At 42.8% G+C, this 23,156-nt stretch overlaps 1 protein-coding gene across 1 annotated transcript in view; it reads left to right on the top strand.

The window, feature by feature from the left end:
- Window positions 1-23,156, top strand: part of LOC134571702 (4-aminobutyrate aminotransferase, mitochondrial-like) — a 965,679-nt gene that overhangs the window by 73,794 nt on the left and 868,729 nt on the right. Inside the window, exon 3 of the mRNA XM_063430224.1 lies at window positions 15,979-16,076. Coding sequence (XP_063286294.1) covers window positions 15,979-16,076 — 98 coding nt within the window. The remainder of the gene's footprint in view (window positions 1-15,978; window positions 16,077-23,156) is intronic.

The following is a 23,156-nucleotide window of genomic DNA, read 5'->3' as shown; positions in this document are numbered from 1 at the left end:
ATTAAGGGCTCTCCTAGGTGGCCGTCGTTCGACTACCGACCATGCGGCGGTCGGCCATCTTGGATCCTTTGTCTCTGCAGCGGTGTTCGGTCGTCGAGAGCCTGGAACTGAAAACGGCTACTCAATGATCCGAACACCGCTGGACTTCCAGAGCGTTCGGGAGTTCCGCGTTCGGTACATTATGTGTCCCGTACTTATTCGGTACTTTTAGACCAACTTCCATGTTTAAATGTATTATGTGCGGCGTTCGGTCAATTCAGCTGGGATCAGAGCGGTATTCTCACAAAGTGTGCGCTCCGACCCCGGCTATCTACCGAACGTTCGGTTATTCCAAAGTACCGAATATTGTGTGAAATATGTATTTTAAAGTCAATTGTCGGTTTTGCTGCACGAGGGGATAATCCACTTAATCGTCCATTTTAGTGGGAGTATCCTTCTCGTGCAGCAATGCCTGTTGGGAAAGTCACAATGCATGTTGGGAGAAATCCCCTGGATTATCTGTGTGGAAACCCCTTGCATGGGGAACTGTATAAATATGCTGCCTGTGAATAAACCGAGTTAGTTGACTCCCAAACTGTGTTTCGTCCGGTTATTGGGAGGATTGGGGATATTGCCTTGCTTTCTACTCGACTGTGGATTTCCTGAGGATACCGACGGATATCGTGTATTATTATACTGCATTCCGTTACAGGACTATTGCTCATCCAAGCCTTAAAATGCTCACTGAGTTTTCAGCACATTTTTCTTTAAATTATTATTTTTTTTTTTTTTTAGTATTATTATTTTGTTTTCATCTGCGACACTCAGGTGTGCATGTGGAGATGAATGGGTGTTTTCTGAAATGTATGTGTAGGTATTCTACGATACTCTGATAGCAATTATGTCAAACACACAGTGGCCTACAAAAAGGCAGGAGCATAGGAGTATGAGTAATAGGAGCACTTGGGTGTCTTCACTTGGCACGACACTTTGCACTAGAGCGATGGTTACTACCTAATGAGCATCAAATGTATGGTGTCACTAAATAATACTTAAGAGCCCCCAGTAACGATGGCTATAGCTACCCAGAAACTATATAGAAAGAGTCAGCGTGAGGATGAGACGCAAGATAGATGATGTCAGATAGTTGAGCAAGTACCCCATAACAAAGTTTAGATTGAGATTAGATAGTTAAGATTTAGCTTATATAACTTAAGTTTGTCATTTTCTGTATAATATTGGAATAAACGTGTTGGACCACTTACAAAACCTGTGGAAATTTTGTACACACAGGGATATTTTCTACCTATCGCTGCTGGCTGTATTGCCGGAATATAATTTTCCTTTTATATATAAAAACGCACACTGCATGTTTTTTACTGTTTGATGCTATGCTACTTAAAGGGCAAATTACTGTGATCATCTTTTCATATTGACATGTATGTACACCTTACATGCAGTGTGGACCAAAATAAAGAATTTGAGGAAAAAAAAAATATTTTAAGCTATCCAGAAAATTTTCAGGTTTCCAGCCCAGTTGGATGGAAGGAAGTAAAATGAAGGTATAATCATAAGGGAAGTATATTTAACACATAAGAATCTAGTTGCGATGTGGTTGGCTGTTCCATATATTGAGCAGAATTCTAAGTACATACACAGATGTACCGAGTGGTTTGCTTAAAAGGACCTCGAACGGTGGGTAACACACAACCTAATCTGAAAAAAATTAGAGGTGTCTGTAAGTACATATAGGTACATAGGAAACAAATGGGTCCCTGTTAACGTAATAAATTATGAGCTGCACGACTTTATTGTAAAGGCAAAAAACAGAAATGGGGACAACATACGAGTGAAGCACCAATATAAAACCCCAAAATGGTTAGAGATCTAATAAGAGGAAAGGGAGAAAAGACAGCGTGATTACTGAAAATCCCTGTAATACATTTAGTTTTGTGAATCACAATGTGGACATATAGTGAAGTCTTCTTGAGGATAAGGGTCAATTGTAGCATAAAACCATAAAGCAACTCATTCAACCCCAGTAATAAAATAAATCTACACCTGGGTGGCTTAAGCTGCAGATTGTTATCCACAATGTTTTCCTGTTGTAGGAATATAATCTTGAGTGAGGATCTATTTATCGTAAAGCAGCACTTCCACTTGCCAAGAAAATTAATAACACTAGTATCCTGACAAAGCTAGTTGGGGTAATAGGTGTGTTTACAGGGTAGTGTGTGTGTATGGGGGGAGTTATTGTGTCTCTGTGGGGATAGGAGGGCAAATAAATAAATATTTTTTATTAATATTTTTTTTTCATATCCCCTCTCTCTGCTTACCTTTGCCTGGGAGGGGGGACAGTACAAAATAATCCCTGGCGGTCTGGTGTGGAAGTCCTGGTGGTGAGAGTGAACTCTAGCAGCCTCAGGAGCTGCTAGAGTTCACTCTCGCGAGATTCGGAGCTCACAAGAGGAGAACCCGGCAGAGCTGCAGGTTAGAGCTCTGCCGGGTCCTCTCTCCTTCCCTTCCCTGACGGCTGCATTATTACACTGCTAGCGAGCTGGAGAGGGAAATCTCTGATCTCCCCTCCGGTCCTGCAGAGCTGTCAGGGGAGAGGGAGGCACAGTTCCCGGTGCTATGCTTATTTGATCATTGCACCGGAAAAATATCGCACAGCGCCCCAAGGCTCTGTGGCACACCGTTTGGGAACCGCTGCTGTAGGGATAACTCTATATATCATCACATAAAGGTGCCTCCCTTCCTAAAATATATAATTGCTTAACCTCAGTCCTCTATATTTTTAAATATAATAATTTGGAGTTTCAGATCCTCTCTTCAACTTTCCCCCCTACTCCTATACTATATAACAGACACAGGGATTTTAAAAACCTAGGATATTTATTGTAGTAACATGCCAACTTATTCATCGGTTTCAATGTTTTAATAAATTATTTTGATCCCATTGTACAGCGCTACGGAATTTTGCTGGCGCTATATATAAATAATCTGGGATAAATAACTTAGATTTGTTTTAATTTATACTTAATGTTTTTATTTGCTTTGAAGTATATCTCAATGTAATAAGGACTTTTGGGCAAGCAGCCCTCAACTAACATGGCGTACGCACCCCAATAATAGGAGGGACATCCTGCTGATGCCATTACCCTAAGAGGATATGACATCTAATTCTGCGGACCGGAAATTACATCACACGCCATACCGACCGGAACCCACCTAGGTGTTATGAGGAAATGAGACATTGTACTACAATTAATGGTGGGTCCTAGGCTGCCTAGATATGCATGACTAAATAAACAATAATAAAACACACACACACATCACTTACCTGTAAGAAAGGGGAAGAGGACTTGGACCAACTGCCTGCAGGAACCAACTGAAACAAAAAGGATTAATGGGAAAGGAACGGGTGTGGCAACAAAAAACAAACATTTAAAGGAATCCAAGAGACTGGGAATTCCAGGAATGGAATAAAGGAATGAACCCAGAAAACCCAGCATAAAGAAAACCAGACATGGAACAGAGAACCAGAAAAAAAACAAGAAAAACTAAACAAGAATTGTAAAACGAGTACTGGATACCAGAAGCCATAGCCATAAATGATCCGCAGCAGGAACAGGACGTGACACACTCATACGAACGTTACCTGGTTACCACCGGGGACTAGGACATAAATGCTCACAACCAGGTGGATCAGGGTTATTTTGGACCACTCCATTTCTAAGGTCCAATGTAGGATTTTCCTATGACCCAGGGTCCTGAAATTATCCGATTGCTGTGCTGTCCTGAACAGGACTATTCCCTGTTATTGATAACCACAAAACCAATATGGGTGACCATAACCATATGGGGAAAAAGGTATCGGGCTGCCTATTTTGAACTCTCTGCAACATAATGTAGAGCCCAGGACTCTTCATGGCTGTCTTTGTTGATGGAGGGACTATGTGACTGGACAAGTGTGGGACTGCAAGTCTTGGTTGATGGAGGGGCTCAATGACTGGACAAGTGCTGGACTGCATCCTACTTTTATCATGCATTTACGCTCAGATCTTTGGACGCCTATACTATCACTGCCAAGTGACATTGTGAGGCAAGGTTATACTGAGGTCCCAATGATTGAGAGGGGGGAGTATCCTATAGAACTTGGGTTGAGCACTTCTGTCTTACGTAATTTGTCTGCACAATGTGGAGGCTAGTGGATGCCTAGAGGGCGCTCCACCCAGATAGCCAAGATTACACATGCTACTCAGCCCTTCATCAACGATACACGCGCATCGACTATCTGCCGTGGTCCGATCACAGCGGGGTATCCATACTCCTTGATTCGCCCTTATTCAGACCTACCCGGACGGCATTGAGGTTGAATGAGTCGCTCCTCTTAGATAGTGAAGTCCAGACACAGGAGTGTCCTTGGAGGACATTTTGTCAGGATAGCGTCTTGCAAAAAGAAGGAGGCACAGTATGGCTGAACTCAACAACCAGATAGCAAAATTGGAATCCCTCCACAAACTAACTCAATAAGAAGTCCAATACCAAACTTTACTCGCTGCCAGCTAGTGGAGCAAACACCACAGAGTGCTCTAGCGCTCTAAAGCCTTTTACTACATTCACGCCAATAAAGTGGGGAGATTGCTTGCCCGCATGATCCGGGGTCAACAAGCTAGAGCACAAGTACACGCAATACGGACATCACAATTTCCTGAAGATAGGCGACTTCCGGACATATTACAAACAATTCTCCAGGACTCGATGACCATAGCCATAGAACAGTCCCTACAAGGATTTAGACCAGATACACTCACACCGGATGAAGCCAGTGCATTAGACGCACAAATATCTGAAGATGAAGTAGGCGCTGTAATTAAGTTGGCAAAAAAACAGCAAGGCACCATGTCCGGATGGTCTACCGGCTGGGTACTACAATAGATTTGGAGAAGTCTTAACCCCACGGCTCACTGATGCCTAAACCAGGCAGCTATGTTCCATCAGGAGAAACTAGCTGCCACAATCACAGTGATCCCCCAAACCTGGTAAAAACCCAGAACATTGTTATTGCCCTATCTCCCTTCTCAACACAGATGTGATGCTCCTTTCTAACATCTTAGCAACATGACTGCAACAGTACATGCCCCGTCTGGTCCATCTGGATCAAACAGGCTTTATACTGGCCCGCGAAGCCATGGACTGCACTCTACGGGCTATTCAAGGACTAGCAAAGAGGGAGAAAATGAACCTACAACTGCTCTCCACAGACGCAGAAAAAGCATTTGACCGAGTAGAATGGAGCTTTATGATGCAACGCTGACTGCAGTGGTACTGGGAAGAGGGATGCTCACATGGATCGCTCACATGGACTTTATAACAACCCAAGCTCTCAGGAATTAATGGGGCACTTACGGACAGCTTTGCCATTGCAATGGCAGCAGGCAGGGCTGCCCATTATCGCATCTCCTCTTCGCCTTAACCATGGCACTGTTTCTGGCTAGGATTTGGCAAATGCCAGCGGTTCCGGGGATTCAAATGTAAAGATCAGGAAAACAAGGTGGCGGCATACGCGGATGAAATGCTCTTTTTCATGGACATCCCTCTACACACCCTACCAGTGTTATTGGCGTATGGACGAATCTCTGGGCTTAAGTTAAACCAGGCGAAGTGCGAGATCCTGAACATCGCGACACCCGCCGGCCGATCTGGACCAAACCAAGCATTGCTTCCCCTTCCATTGGTGCACCGAACAAATGCGTTACCTGGGAATCTGCATCCCTCATGAATTTAATGAACTCTACGTTCCCACACTCTCACACAGCACCCCCCTCCACTCACACAGCACCCCCTCCACTTACACACCATCCCTCACACACACAGCAGCCCTACACACAGCACTCCACACCCGTACACACAAACACATTTATACTGCACCCCTCAATGCAGTATGTGTGTGTGTATTCAGCAGTCTGTGTGTGTGTATTCAGCAGTCTGTGTGTGTGTGTATTCAGCAGTCTGTGTGTGTGTGTATTCAGCAGTCTGTGTGTGTGTGTGTATTCAGCAGTCTGTGTGTGTGTATTCAGCAGTCTGTGTGTGTGTATTCAGCAGTCTGTGTGTGTATTTAGCAGTCTGTGTGTGTATTTAGCAGTCTGTGTGTGTGTATTCAGCAGTCTGTGTGTGTGTGTATTTAGCAGTCTGTGTGTGTGTATTCAGCAGTCTGTGTGTGTGTGTATTCAGCAGTCTGTGTGTGTGTGTATTCAGCAGTCTGTGTGTGTGTATTCAGCAGTCTGTGTGTGTGTATTCAGCAGTCTGTGTGTGTGTGTATTCAGCAGTCTGTGTGTGTGTATTCAGCAGTCTGTGTGTGTGTATTCAGCAGTCTGTGTGTGTGTATTCAGCAGTCTGTGTGTGTGTATTCAGCAGTCTGTGTGTGTGTATTCAGCAGTCTGTGTGTGTGTATTCAGCAGTCTGTGTGTGTGTGTATTCAGCAGTCTGTGTGTGTGTGTGTATTCAGCAGTCTGTGTGTGTGTGTATATTCAGCAGTCTGTGTTTGTGTGTATTCAGCAGTCTGTGTTTGTGTGTGTATTCAGCAGTCTGTGTGTGTATTCAGCAGTCTGTGTGTGTGTATATTCAGCAGTCTGTGTGTATTCAGCAGTCTGTGTGTGTGTGTATTCAGCAGTCTGTGTGTGTGTGTATTCAGCAGTCTGTGTGTGTGTGTATTCAGCAGTCTGTGTGTGTGTGTATTCAGCAGTCTGTGTGTGTGTATTCAGCAGTCTGTGTGTGTGTGTGTGTATTCAGCAGTCTGTGTGTGTGTATTCAGCAGTCTCTGTGTGTGTGTGTGTATCCAGCAGTGGGTGTATGACGGCGGTCATTGGATATGTCTGGAAAGGGGAACTAGCCCGCCTTAGCCACGACAAGATATGCCTTCCAAAAGCATGGGGTGGACTGGCACTGCCAGACTTTTGCAAATATTTTCACGTGGCAGTGCTACAGCAGATCCGGGAATGGCATACAGACCCGACCAACAAACTGTGTCGCTAGACAGAGAAGGCACAAATAAAGCCCTCCACGCTTATGAGTGGCATAGACCATCAGAAGCGACACAACACCTAGGCAAATAACCTCCCATTATGCAGACGCTGAAAACCTGGGCTACCCGGAGAAAGAACTCATACATATCCCCTCACCCCACTGACTCATAACACTGCCTTAGGAGGCGGACTACCGCCAACTGCGTGGCCCATGGTAGACGCAGTTGACTATATATCCCCCTAATTGTGGTTTTGGGCAATGCTGGGGTGAAAAGCCTACAAGAGTGGTCTACAGAAAAGACCCCAACACTGATGCACAGGTTCCACTACGCGCACTTCTGTCATAACATACCAAATAAAGCGGAAGTACACAGGAAAGCGGTTTGAAAACTTATGTGTGACAGACACTGAAACAGACAGTAGAGTATCCGTCCTATACCAGCGACTGATTATAGGGGACCGCGTTAGGAAGCATGCCCTTAAGAGACAATCGGAAGATCTGACAGATCGGACTTTTACAGAAGCTCAATGGGAGCAGATACTCATCCTGCAACATAAAGGCTTGGTAAGCTCCAGATATCAAGAAGTTAACTTTAAGTTGATCTCTCAATAGTATCGAACGCCCTCGTGATTACATAGAATATTTCCGGAGGTCCCCGACACATGCTGGAGATGCGAATCACATGTAGGCACCCTTCGACACATCTGGTGGGACTGCACTAAGAACATACTGGGATGGGATCAAACTGGAATTGGCGAACTGATGGATCTTAATAATAAAAACTGTGCTCCTACATTTCACAGAACGCTCGATTGTTCAGTAAAAAAAAGTCAATCCTGAGACACCTTTTCAATGCATGTTCTGGCATTGATCCCCGCCAGGTGGAAGCAAACTCAACCCCCCACTACGGCAGAATGGTTACTGAGAGTAGAAGAGATTCATATGGCGGAAGCGAAATATGCGGAATTGCTGGGACTGAGCACTAAACACGCTGCACAGTGGAGACCGTGGTATGATTACCTAGCACACACAGGGGCGCCATGAGAAGTGTGGCAATGTACTTAGGAGAGTAAACTTCCACAAGAAATAATAAATTCATCGGGGGGGAAGGAAAAAGAAAAAACATAATATAGTTAAATGCAAAAACACAGTCTTTTTACAATTGATGTAAACATTAATGCTTACCAGTGGATTCTGGTTGTGAACAACAATAAGACAAATGTATAATGTGCATGATAATTGATTAAAGGATCACTATAGTGTCAGGAACACAAACCCGTTTTCCTGACACTATATAGTCTTCAAGTCCCCCCCTCCCTCTGGGCTGAAGGGGTTAAAACTCCCTCGGCGCTGGTGACCTCTCCTCCCCCTCCGACATCAGCTGCCGAGTGGAGCCGAATGCGCATGTACGGCAAAAGCCACGCGCGCATTAAAAATGCCCATAGGAAAGCATTTCCCAATGCTTTCGTATGGACGTTCTGCGTGCTCAATGCGATTGTCGTGAGAAGCACCTCTAGCTGCTGTCCGGAAGACAGCCACTAGAGACTGGATTAAACCTGCAATGTAAACCTAGCAGTTTCTCTAAACTACTATGTTTACATCTGAAGGGTTAAAACCTGGGGGACCTGGCACCCAGACCACTTCATTGAGCTGAAGTGGTCTTGATGACTATAGTGGTCCTTTAACGTTATTGCCCTCCACTTCTTCCTTTCTGTACCCCTCACCAAAAACAAAAACTTTGAAATTAAGAATTTATAAAAAAACAAACAATTTATACCAGAAAGCACTCTTACACTCCAAAACTTTATTTTACATTAATTAATAAGTACAGAATCCCATTTGTTTGCATGATATCCATAAAGAGAGCAGGCTCCTATATTACCAAAATCAGTAACAAAGATAATAGATTCAAATACCTTCCCATTGAGATTGCAAAGGCTATTCGTGCATACTGTGCGTCCTTATACTCCATTTGGGAAAACCTGATGATCACGCAGTACAGATCCGGACTTGCTTAGAAAAGAACTTAAGGGACACTATAGTTACCAGTGCAACTACATGTATTCCTGACCCTATAGTGTTAACACGACCATCTTGCCCCCCCTGGACCCCTCATGCCTCCATAAATATAATAAAAATCTTACTGTATTCAAGCCAGAAGCTGTAAATCTGTATGCTGTTAGACTCAGGAAAAACAAGCAGTCTGCTGACATGTGATAGCCTGATCCAATCACAGTGCTTCCCCATAGGATTGGCTGAGACTGACACGGAGGCAGATCAGGGGCAGAGAGAACATGATTCCAACACAGCCCTGGCCAATCAGCATCTCTTCATAGAGATGAATTGAATCAATGCATCTCTATGAGGAAAGTTCAGTGTCTGCATGCAGTGGGAGGAGATACTGAATCAAAGGATGCTCGTGCACAGCAGATCTGAGTGGATGGAGGCATAGTATGCCTCCATCAACTCAGAAGTCCCTCTGGTTCACTCTGAGTGACTGCAACTGGAAGTGTTCTTGGCTTTCAATGTAAACACTGTATTTTCTCAGAAAATACAGTGTTTACACGAGAGAGGCTGCAGGGAGCTATAGTTCTCACCTGAACAACCTCATTAAGTTGAAGTTGTTCAGGTGACTATAGTGTCCCTTTAGACACCTCCCAGAAGAGGCTGCCCACAACTGGAGGAACTGTTCACAACAGAGGAATTTGCTCTGTAGGGAAATGTCCTGGACTCTATGGTCTACCGGTTAGGTATTCTAAACAGTTTGCTAATATACTTTTTCCCATGTTTTTTTTACGTCGTACGACTTTATTAGGGAGGTTTGCTCCATCCCACGAGACCTTGGCTACTTACATATCCCTAATCTCTTAAGAGGGCAAGGACATTGACTTACACAGCCTTCCTAAACACTTTAAAGATTTATTCTAAAGTTCACACTTCCTTTATTTCAAATTCAGTTTAATTTAGAATGTTGCATATCCTGCTCTGGTAATAGTTACTTTATGAGATCCGGCTGGAGCCTCATTTTTGTAATTAAAGTTCAATTTACAGAGCAGGAGATAACAACTTTTACAGTAAGTTACATCTTTTGAAAATTAAACCATTTTGTTTTCATGCAGTCTGTGTGCTAGGGAGGTGGAGAAGGGAGGTGTGAGAAGGGCTGCATGAACAGAAGCACAAGGGATTTAACTCATAAATGGAAGTGTACTGATAATGAGACTACAAGGGTATGATTTATACACCAAAACTGCTTAATTAAGATAACTTTGTTTTGGTGACTATAGTGTCCCTTAAAATTGTGGAAAGAGGTGGAAGTAGGCAGACAGATTCAAAACCACTTGCAATGATCCTGACCCGTTAGAATATGGAATATCTATTATATACACCACGCTAGTGGGTCAGTTGAGCTTTCCGCCTCCCAACATTATGGGGAAGTTGGAGGAGGCTATAGGTGAGACTTTCACTGTAGCAGAATTGCAAAAACTCAACATTGTGTGATTTCCAGTATGTTCAAAGAGTGCCCTTGCAAACGGCTCTCTTTCTTGTATAACCTTTGCAACAGCTAAATGCAATCGAACCATCTATAGATAACAAGATGATGTGAACAGACAGTGGGTACCCTACTCCACATCTGGTAAGGCTGTTTTTTACATTCTTGGTTTTGTTTTGTTTATATGCATGTCAAAATAACAGTTCGGGGGCGGAGCCTAGCCGTCAAGCTGGATAGACGCGCCGAGACACAGCTCCGGCTCACAAGCACTGAAAAACGTGGTATTTACCCCAAAAATCAATAGGAACACCAGCGAGAAGGCAGGGACATCCACAGACACCCTACTCACGCTTTATGATGCCCGGGAACCCGAGCAAGCAGATGGGGCCTACTCACTGTCGAGCCGAGGAGAGGCGGCCGCTCTCTATTACGGCGAAACCTGGAACAGACACCTCAGCGAACCCCCTGCATATCCCCCCCCCTATGGACCGGTGGGGGTTATCCCGGTCCACACTGGACATCTGGGGCACCCGACCACACTGTCCCCGGCGATCCAACTCCACGTGGCTCAGGCAAAATGGCGACCGGCGGCATCACGCTTAACCAGCACAGGTTGCAGGAACCACTGGGACTACCGGACCTCTCTCAGCGCCTAGATGCCATCTTCACCAGGTTCTGGGACAAACTGCAGAGACGGCAACAGAGGTCCCGTCCCGAGCCGACCCCAACACAGCCTGTCAGGGAGCGGAGCCGCAGGTCACGGGAGGCGAAGGGGAGGCCCTCGGGCGCACGACCGCCGCACAAGCCACTTCACCCACACCCTGGCCTACCCGGGCGGCAGACCACAGGGCCGAGAGCCCAGAGGCATCGCCCACACGGGCGGAGGACCAAGCCTTCCAAGCGACGAGCAACTATCAAACCCTCCGTTCCTCCCACAAGTGGAGATTACTCGAACCCAAGGGGCAACCGAGTAAGTGGCCGAGAGATGCCGGACTGCAAGCAAGCCCAGGGCTGGAGGGACACCCTCCCTCGCACCTACAACGCGGTAACCTGCAGAATCCCACTGGCGAACCCAAGCTGCCTCCTGAGAGAAGGCGTCGGATGATGGAAACACTAACCGACACATCCTGACTGTGCCGAGAACCGGGCATTACACAGCATCGACTTTGCCACACCACTTACCAAACACATGGACTGTACCGGGCAGCTGGACACTCGAGAGACACTTGAGCGAATCCCAGATAACAGTGACTATTTATTATGTGGCTCATCTAAGGCTCACTAGCTTCTAGATAACATATTGTCTTTTAAACATGTTAGCTAGTCTCTCCCCAGACCGTCTACCTTGCTCTACCCGCATGCCACTTATTTACTTTACCTCTCATGCACTGTCATACGCCTAGTGTTGGCTATTTCAAGGTTGTCTAAATATGTTTTTATTTACTAAATAGCAACTGCGCGAATTTTGAGGGGTAGTAGACGGTAACTAACGTATGTACAGCCTGTTAGAGACTCCCCAATTCCTGGGGTGGACATACTAGCCCAGCCTTGTTTAATTCGTAGCCTGTAATATTTGACCCTACGTCATTTATTGTGTTAGCATGTTCTTACTGTGTGAGTTAAACCTATGCGACAGGGAAATCTTGAACCTACTTCTTTATTCTTTATTTTATACAAAGCTTGCACACTTGAAAAGAGTGTATTATCTACATGTAACCTTATCCTGTTCTTATTATACTAAAAAATGTGCACTGTCTAGCAATTACCCTACTTGTTTTATATGCCAAGCAGCTCCAGGAATGCCGTTGGGGTACCTAGAGCCAGTTGTAATCACTAAATGCACTGCAAAAAAAAAAAAAAAAAATAACAGTTCATTTGTATAGAATTCACAATGTACAAGAAAAAAACATTGTACATTAGAACGTTTTTATAGTTTAGGAATATTGTGGATATAACAGTGAAAAGCAGTATGTTGCATAGCAAGAGGATATTGTACAATAGTGTTTCGTCATTTTGGAGGGATTGAACTCGTATCTGCCCTTATTGGTCTAGCATTTACATGATCATACAGAAGTTTACTGATGATCTGCCCACCCTCCGCCCAGCTCCAGTCCTGTTAAACCATACCAAACTTTACTCATCTTCCTACAAAAAGTCCATTAATTCTCAATGTGGCTAAAAGCCTGGTATCTCTCTTCTGAAAAAAAAAAAAAAAAAAGTCCCTGTCACCTTTTGGTTTCAACTCCGCTCAATGGAAGAGCTTCTATTTAACACTAATGGACACTAGTTCTATCTTACCATCTGGACTCATTTGAAATTTTCAACAGAGTGCAATGTCTTCCTAAACCTTTTAAAATTAAGATCAGAGTTCCTCCTCTCTTTATTAATGAGGAGAGGTTGGAAAGTGACAAATTGTCCCACTAAACACCGACTACAGTTTTCCAACATCACTTGTGCTTCGAGAGTTTTCATGTTAGTGTTGTTTTAATTGTAGTAGTGGGAAATATAGAGGGTTGCATGTGAAATTCCTAGAAAGTTGGATACTACTTGTTCTTGAATGCTGATCACATCTGCATGCAGATTGACAAAGGGTCTTCCCTCCAACTAGTCTAGGTGTGTGTGTATATATATATATACATATATATATATATATACACACACACACACACACACATAATATCCTTCTAAAGAAGGATATTATGGCACTAGAAAAAGTGCAGAGGCGGGCTACAAAATTAATAAAAAGAATGGAACATATCAGCTATGAAGAAAGGTTAACATATTTAAACCTATTTAGTTTAGAAAAACGTTGCCTGAGAGGGGATATGATAAAATTATACAAATATATTCGGGGCCAATACAAATGTGTGTGGAAATCTATTCACAAACCGGACTTTACATAGGACACGAGGCCATGCGTTTAGACTGGAAGAAAGATTTTGTCTAAGGCAAAGGAAAGGTTTTTTTTACTGTAAGAACAATCAGGATGTGGAATTCTCTGCCTGAAGAGGTGGTTTTATCAGAGTCCATACAGATGTTCAAACAGCTACTGGATGTATACCTGCAAAAACAGAATATTCAAGGATATAATCTTTCAATGTAGGGTAATAACTACTTGATCCAAGGATAAATCTGACTCCCATTCTGGGGTCAAGAAGGAATTTTTTTCCTAGCTTGTTGCAAAATTGTGCTTCAAACTGTTTTTTTTTGCCTTCTTTTGGATCAACAGCAAAAAAACAAATGTGAGGAAGGCTGAACTATGTAACACCAGGGTTAAAATGACCAGGGTGAGACACTGAGGGTAGCCGGATAGGAGTTCTGGAGAGAATGTCAGTAACTCCCGCTGATAAAGTAAGTCACTCCGGCTGGCTTATAAAGCGTGCCATGGATAGGGAAAAAAGGGTTAGCTGGTATGGAGGCTTGTGAGGGAGAATACACAGGGAATGAGAGTGATACGTCTTTCTAGGCATAGTTCATTACAGGGTACTTTTTCCCATATATAATAAGATTTAAATTATACAGTGTATATTTATATATAGTTTGCAAAGTATACTGGCTGCTAGGTGTGCCACCCACTTGTAGCTATGTATAACTTCACACGGCAGCGCAGAATTGATGGTTGGAGCGTGCAGGGCTCAATGTGCTCTCGATGCATTTACAAATCATTCACAGTGGTATCTGGTAGTAGGCCTCAAAAGGCTTCTGTCAGGGTGCCTTGGAGCAATTCGAGAGACTGTTTCAGGGAGGTCTCGAATTTGGAAATTGTTCCAGCACAATCGGTTGCAGAGGTCTTCCTGTGGGCTGCATGTTGGCATTGTGTACATTTACTGCACTAATGACCAATGTTTTCAACCTCATGAGCACGCATTGCAAGATCCATCAGACCTCTATTTAAAGGTGTTTCTGCAGTTTCTCTGTCACATAATCTTTGTGTTCATGGAGAAAGCATTGCATATCGTGTCTTGTTAGTGGAGCATTTGGATTCTCTTAAGTGTGCTGCACTGCTCATCTTTGAGTCAGTCGGAGGGTGGTGAATCGTGAGATGGTGCGGAAGATAGGTGACACCGTGGATTATCTCATCTTTCGGCTTCCTTCCATGTTGCTGATGCAATTTGTCCGATGTCAGCAAGCACAAGGTTTCTGCGAACATCTTTATTGAGAGACAAACTCCACTCCGATATACCCCATTTTCAATACCCTGGGTTTTCTACTATTGCAAATGTGTGCAAACTCTATATTTGACCATGTAGGTTTCCAAAACCCCATAAAATCTGTACATGCGGGGTACTTCTGCACTCATGAGACACAAATACAAGTTTTTTTTAGAGCAGTAAAACATAATGGTGAAAGTGCAATTTTCGGTGAAACCTGTACCTGGGGCTTTGTTGTACTCGTGGCATCACATTGTACAAATATGTATGAATGTTTTATTGCAGTAAAAGCGAACGGTATTATGACATTCACAGTTAAAATGCCATGCAGAACTTCATTACAAAATTACTTAATTTCTCACAATTTTATAATTTTATTCATTTTAAATTGTGTTTTTGGGCTATTTTAGGCAGCTGCCACGTGTGTGTTTGGGTCAAAACGTTACCCCGGTGGTGATTCGGCTATACTAAACAGATCTGGGTGCTATTTGGACAACTTTGGCACTGAGATCCGGGCTATTCGGGGATACCATGCTTGTGGGGATTCCTGTTTTATGTGTTTTGGGGTGTTTTATTGTAAAATCTTGTACCTCTAGTGCCTGGGAGATAGGTTTAGTTTAAGCAAAAGTACACACACACTTGTCTCCCAGACACAGAGGCGCCTGGTTACTGTTGTATTGTATGGAGACCCCATGCTGGGGATAAGCAGGCAACTTGACCTTAATAAAACCGTTCATCTTCTACCCAATACGACTGGTTGCGTCCATGATATTGTGGAAACTGCACAGATCAATAGAGCTATCACACTACTCAGTACATCTGGAACTAGGACTAGTGGAGCGGCGGCAGTAGCCTAGACTAGAGAACCTGTGACAAATATAATTAAACAATAAGTTGAAACATTATATTTTATAGTTCTTGGTATTATGGTTTAATATGTGGATAGAAAATACACAAAACATTGTAATATTGAATATTATTTTACTACAATAATTATAGCAAGTAACCGGCTATAACAAATGATAGCAGTAACAATGTATTACAGTATAATACAATACAAATTAACTTACAAAAGCCAGAGTGTCTTACATCTGTTTTTTTATTCACATTCGGATGCTTTCTGGGAGGTAACTTCTCTAGAGTAGGCTGGCCTGTGAGATTACTGTCAGAAGCGCATTGCATGAGGAAACCTTATAGTGGAAATTAATCATAATGCCCTAAGTGGTGACTCTAAAGCATTAACCTTATTATAGTTTACTTGTGATAAATAAATTATTACAGATAGCAAAGTGTAAATATGTTTATATATAAAATATCTATTCTTTTCAGGTTGTAGGTATATTGGTCAAACCACGGAAAAAAAACAATTTGACTTTGAATATGACAGTCCACTTATGAAGACACAAGTTCCAGGACCTAAATCAAAAGTAAGTTACTTGTATAGCTGGTACTTTTTTTTTGTTTAACAGTAAAGTAATTTTGGGAGGAAATCTTTTGGATACTGATACATACACACTAATCCAGAAACACACAATAGCACACAGACACATGACAGATACAAGCACACAATCAGTGCGCATGTGTGTCTTGCATTGTGTATCCGTGTATGTACCAGAGATTGTTTGTCTGACAGTGATTATCTGTGTGCATATGTGAGTGTATATCTGTGTGTAGATGAATCTGACTGTCTCTGGAATGCATACCTGTGTCTGAGCATGTGTACCACTGTGTCTGAGAGCAAATATGGATGTGGGAGCTGCTAGCAGTGTAGTGTGTATGTGGCAGCTGTGTTTACATAAGGATGACAAAGTATGTTTTTGGAGATGTCTGTCTGTGGTGGAGTGCCTGTGTATGAGAGTGTGCAGTTCCGGACACCGGGCAGGTGTGTTTTTTTGTTTTTTTGTTTTGTTTTTGTTTCTAGTTTTCCTGGGATCCAGGTCCTCCGCACAGCTGCAGGGGACTTGGATCCTCCTTCGAGGATTGAGCCTCTTAGGGTGCACTGGGCACACAGGGAGCCTCCTTAGGGCGCACCAGCTCTGGGGGTGCAAGATTCGAGTGACTGGCAGGAGGGAAGTGTACAGCGCTCCCTCCTACCAGTCACTCAGTTTAGCGTGGTCGAGCGGAGCAGAGCAGAGCAGACCGCTGTACAGCTCACTGAGAGAGCACTTCCCGTCAGTCCGGCCGGGTACAGGAAACTGAAGCTTCTGTACACCGGTCCGCTCCGCCTGGCCATGCTACAAGAGAGGTAGAAGGCATACCAGGGAAGGAGGGGACCACTAAGGGGTTGGGACACACACCAAGGGACAGGGAGGGGATGGAGAGGACCACTAAGGGACAGGGAGGGGATGGAGAGGACCACTAAGGGACAGGGAGGGGAGAGAAACACTAAGGGACAGAGAGGGGAGAGAAACACTAAGGGACAGAGAGGGGAGAGAAACACTAAGGGACAGAGAGGGGAGAGAAACACTAAGGGACAGAGAGGGGAGAGAAACACTAAGGGACAGAGAGGGGAGAGAAACACTAAGGGACAGAGAGGGGAGAGAAACACTAAGGGACAGGGAGGAGAGAGAAACACTAAGGGACAGGGAGGAGAGAGAAACACTAAGGGACAGGGAGGAGAGAGAAACACTAAGGGACAGGGAGGAGAGAGAAACACTAAGGGACAGGGAGGAGAGAGAAACACTAAGGGACAGGGAGGAGAGAGAAACACTAAGGGACAGGGAGGAGAGAGAAACACTAAGGGACAGGGAGGAGAGAGAAACACTAAGGGACAGGGAGGAGAGAGAAACACTAAGGGACAGGGAGGAGAGAGTGTAACGGACCGTTTCAGCATGAAAGGGGAAAAATCAGTTTAGGCGATAATCCCCTTTTTGAGAGACAGGCACAGCTACTGCAGAACACCAAACTCCCGAACTGGATACAACATAACACTCCGAACTGGAACAGCTGAACAAGAAAAGCATACAATCCGCTTACACTCCTGGCAGTCAGCTTACAATCCAATTCCCCCCAAGAACGAGACGACACTTCATTTTGAGGGTTAAACAGGAACTCTGGACTGGCTCATCCAGCCTGGCTTTTATTTCCAACTCACACATACAGGCCACACCCAGGGGGAGGCATAAAAGAACCAATGGCATAGATGTTACCTCCCACACATCCCCTCCCCTTAGTGTGACACATAATCCCATTATGCATACAGTTCAAAATATACTTTTACACAACTTTCATAACTTTAAAACCATACATCACATTCACATAAAAAATACATATCCACAATCAATCCATTCAGGGGAACAACATATTAAAAAATGGCATGAATCCGACCAGGGGTTCAAAAGTTACTAAAAGTATCTTTTGTTCCTTTCTGGCTGGCAGAAAAACATCCCCACAATGCACCCTGGTTTCCTCCCTTCTGCCCTGGAGTTAATTGGAGAAGTAATCCAATTACCCAGGACTAAAGGCAGACTCCATTAACCACATGGTTGCAAACAACATAAAACACTTTAAAATACATAAAGTCACATTTACACATAACACACAGACATTTCACCCATCCCCAGATAGCTGGGATCTGCACGCACAAAACTACCGAATAGCGCGCAGATCCTACTCACACAGTACAATTGCCATGGAGCTAAAGTCTTTCCCATAGTCTTTCATTATATGAATAGGCTCCATGGTATAGCTATCTGGGGTATCACATTCCCATAAAGTCTGGTCCATAGTCCAAAGGCAAGAGGCAGGCAAGCAGCCCCCTCCAAGGACACGTGGCGAGGTCGGTTTCGCCACAAAGAGAAACACTAAGGGACAGGGAGGAGAGAGAAACACTAAGGGACAGGGAGGAGAGAGAAACACTAAGGGACAGGGAGGAGAGAGAAACACTAAGGGACAGGGAGGAGAGAGAAACACTAAGGGACAGGGAGGAGAAAGAAACACTAAGGGACAGGGAGGAGAAAGAAACACTAAGGGACAGGGAGGAGAGAGAAACACTAAGGGACAGGGAGGAGAGAGAAACACTAAGGGACAGGGAGGAGAGAGAAACACTAAGGGACAGGGAGGGGAGGGGAAGGACCATGAAGGGAAGGGGGGGGGGGGGGGGAGGAACACTAACGGACAGGGAAGGAACACTAACGGAAGGGGATATAAATACAACGGGACATGGGGTGGAGAGGAAACCACTAAGGGACAGGGAGGGGAGAGGAGGCAGATAAGGGACAGGAAGGGGGGGCAGAGCCTTAGGGGTGTACAAGGTGTGTGGCCACACTGGGTGCCATGCCAACAGGGGCACCCGGCAGCCGACACAGCTCGCAACAATCAGGGCTTGCTCAGGGCCGCCCCACCCTTCACTCTTTATCTGCCTGACCGGGTGGAGCAATCAGAGACTGCTCTAGTTCTGCACCTTCTCCTTCATATTACATCACTATCCCACCCCACACTATGTTCCTACCCACACTACATCCCTATTCCACCCCACACTATGTGCCCTAACCACACTACGTCCCTATACCACCCCACACTATGTGCCCTATACACAATACATCCTTATCCTACCCTACATACACTACATTCCTATCCCACCCCACACTATGTGCCCTGTACACACTACATTGCTACCCCACCCCATACTATGTGCCCTATACACACTACATTACTATCCCATCCCACTTCACACTATGTACCTTACACACTCTATATAACCTAAAAACCTATACACTACATCCCTATCCCACACTATACACACACAACATCCTTATCCCGCACGACACCATGTTCCATACACACACTACATAACCTACACAAATACACACTGCATCCTTATCCCACCTCACACTATGTTCCTTACACACACTGCATAACCTACACACTACATCCTTATCCCACCTCACACTATGTTCCTTACACACACTGCATATCCTACACACTACATCCTTATGCCACCTCACACTATGTTCCTTACACACACTGCATAACCTACACACTGCATAGTTATCCCACCCCACACTATATTCCCAAAGACCAGTTTTTACAGTTTAATTTAGTGGTTCTGCAGCAAAGAGGTTTAGCAGTGTAAGCACTGCATTTTCTGTAACCAAGCATGTCAATGGATATAAATGGCCTCACAAGTTTGCCTCAGAAAATTACCTTCTTGCATTTGTTGATTGCCTTTAAGTAGTGTTAGGTTACTATCAAAAAAGACATTATTTAAATACGGTTTTGATTTAAATAATTTTTTGTATTAGGACAAGTAGGTTGTCATAGTTCACAAGTAGATTGGGCAAATGCTTTAATACCTGGACAATTAGTTTTTTTATTTTTATTTTTTGTTTCCACATCCTGTAAGGGTACTATCCCTTTGATTCGACATGATTGAAGGTATCCTAAAATTAAATAATGTCTTTATAAAAACCATTGCAAAATCAATCCGGGCCAGGTGTTTTAACCCCTTAAGGACCAAACTTCTGGAATAAAAGGGAATCATGACATGTCACACATGTCATGGGTCCTTAAGGGCTTAAAGTCGACCAGATTATCCGTAGCCCTTGATATGTCTTATTTAGATATTTCTTTGTTAAATAGGGACAATTGTTCCAATGAGAGCTTTGGGAGATTTACGGATTGAATATATTCATTAATTACATCTGCCAAGGTATGGTCTAGGAGGTTATATAATCGCAAATATTGGTTTTGGAAACTTCTCTTCAGGGGACAGGCACGTTTTATCACATTGGAACAACTTTTTCAACCCGACTATCAGATTTCTCTTTTTTAACTGGTTAATATGATATTTTATTTTCACAGTTAACATTTTTATTTATTCTCTCAATAGTTTATTTTGAATTTTAGCTAATTTTATTTTCTTTATAAGGATTAATATTGTTTTCATAGCTCAACATGGAGTAATAGCAGACTTGCTCCTACTCTTCTATCCTTCAGTTCCTTTAACCTAATACGGTGTCCTTTAATTACTGCTTCATAAGAACATCATATTGTATAATCATTTTTTTTTTAAATACTTTTTATTCATAAATTTTGTTTTAATATTACAAGACAATTCATAAACAACGAATACATACACACAATCATACAAAATACATCCGATTGACATCAATAAGTCATATTATATAAGGAAAGATTAAATTCATTAGGATATAACAATCAAACATCCTTATTAGAAAGAGGAGAGAAGAGAAAAAAAAAACACAGGAAGTCATTTTTATCGCTTAGACAAGAGTCTGTGAGAATGTAGTTAGAAGTATATCCCTGAGAATAAGCAGAGATTTAGAAACTTGTTGACCGTGGGGTAAATTCTACTAGCCAATTAAAGTTGCATCATCCATATCCCCTTCACCTAAAGGGTTTATGAGTTACCATAGAGTAGATACCAATTTGTATACCAATCTTTTTTTTTTGAGATCACTGACTGACTTTTAATAATTTCATTTTCCATTGTTAGTTGGAATTTGACTTGATTAATTAGGGAAATCTTCTGAAAAGGGGCAGAGGATTTCCACTGTCTTGCTATAATGATTTTAGCTACAATAAAACAATGAATAGCTAAGCAGATATGTTTACTTGATTTAAAGGGCCAGTTCAGGTGAAGAAGGGCCGAGGCTGGATTTCTATTTGTATCCTTAAATGATGCCTCATTCAGAGATATTTCAGATATAATGTTAAAAGTCCAGGCCCATAATGGTTTAAGAGCTGGGCAACTCCACCATATATGAGTATATGTACCTGAGTATGTGCCACATCTCCAGCATATGGGGTATATTGTATCATCTTTAACCTCACTATTTTTATTCTCTTCAAAGAAATTGTTTCATTTTACTAAATGGTCTTTAAATTCTTAAAGGGACTCTATAGTCACTAGACCAACTACAGTTTAACCCCTTAAGGACACGTGACATGTCATGATTCCCTTTTATTCCAGACGTTTGGTCCTTAAGGGGTTAATGTAGTTGTTCTGGTGAGTGTAATCATTGCCTTCAGGCATTTTCATGCAAAAACTGACATTTCTGAGAAAAGACGGTGTTTCCATTGCCCTCTAGGGACACCTCCAAGTAGCCACTCCTCAGATGGCCACTGGAGGTACTTCCTGAGGCAGTGGTGCACAGTCGGCAGCTCTGCCGTTCGGCGTCTTCACGCTCTATATCCTGCCTCCTTGATGATTTCTGTGAATCCAATGCCATTGGATTGGCTTAATATCAGCAATTCTGATGATGTCACCAAGAAGGCGAATTGGGGGCGGGTCCAGCATCGATGGACCCGTGCAGGGCTGGAAATAAGGTGAGTTTCCACCTTTTCTAAGGGGTAATAGGGGTAAACCACCTAAATGGTGTGTTAAACACTATAGGGTCAGGAATACATATTTGTGTTCCACACCCTATAGTGTTCCTATAATTGTGTAATATAGATTCATTTAATCTCCAAGTTGTTATTGGATATATATATTTTTTTTAAATTTATTTATTTTTCTCATTTTTTTTAATGAGTTAAATGACACCTTTATGTCAACTGGTACAAGCACCAACTAGAAAGGATGCTTATCTGGATCTCGTTATAACAAACAATGTTGATCTTTTAACCAACATTCAAGTAGGGGAGCATTTGGGAAATAGTGATCATAATGTAATTTTTTTAATAAACTCAAAAAAGCAAAAGCATGTGGGGTATACTAAAACGTATAATTTAAGAAAAAAGCCAATTTCAATAAGATTAGGGCAGCTCTACAACATATCGACTGGCATAACTCCTTAGTGATAAAAACACTGAGGATAAATGGAAACTATTCAAACATATTAGAAAGGTACATTTCTCAGTATGTACTATTGGGTAATAAATATAAAAGAAACAAATTAAAACCAATGTGGCTTAGTAGAGAAGTAAAACAAGAGATTAAAAATAAGAAAAGGGCATTTAAATCATTTAAATCTGACAAATCAGCGGCATCCTATATAAGATATAAGGAAGCCAGTAATGCTTGCAAAAAGGCAATTAAAGTGGCTAAACTAGAAAATGAGAAATTGATAGCCAAAGAATGCAAAACCAACCCCAATTTCCTTTTCAAGGACATAAATTTAAAAAAAAAAAAAATCAAAGTGTAGGTACACTGGAAACAGAGATGGGTTTGTTAGCTAATGAAGACCAGGAAAAAGCAGAAATTTTAAAAAACTATTTTTCTTCAATATATATTAATGAGAATCCTATGGCAAGAGATATGCAAATGATTGCTGCAAACTTGTGATTAGATAACTCGAGACAAGGTGCTACAGCTATTAAAGAAAATTAATGTAAATAAAGCTAATTAGTGGGGTAATAGCTGCTTGATCCAAGGAGACATCTGACTTCTATTTTGGGGTCACAAAGGACATTTTATCCTAGTTTGTTGCAAAATTGGAAGCGCTTCAGACTATTTATTTTGCCTTTTTTTTTTGGATCAACAGCAAAAACATATGTGAGTAAGGCTGAACTTGATGGACGCAAGTCTCTTTTCAGCTATGTAA

This window comes from Pelobates fuscus, chromosome 8 (assembly GCF_036172605.1).
Source record: "Pelobates fuscus isolate aPelFus1 chromosome 8, aPelFus1.pri, whole genome shotgun sequence".
NCBI classification, from domain to species: Eukaryota; Metazoa; Chordata; class Amphibia; order Anura; family Pelobatidae; genus Pelobates; species Pelobates fuscus.
Note: the sequence above shows the minus strand (reverse complement) of the source record. Positions and strands in the feature narration are given on the sequence as shown.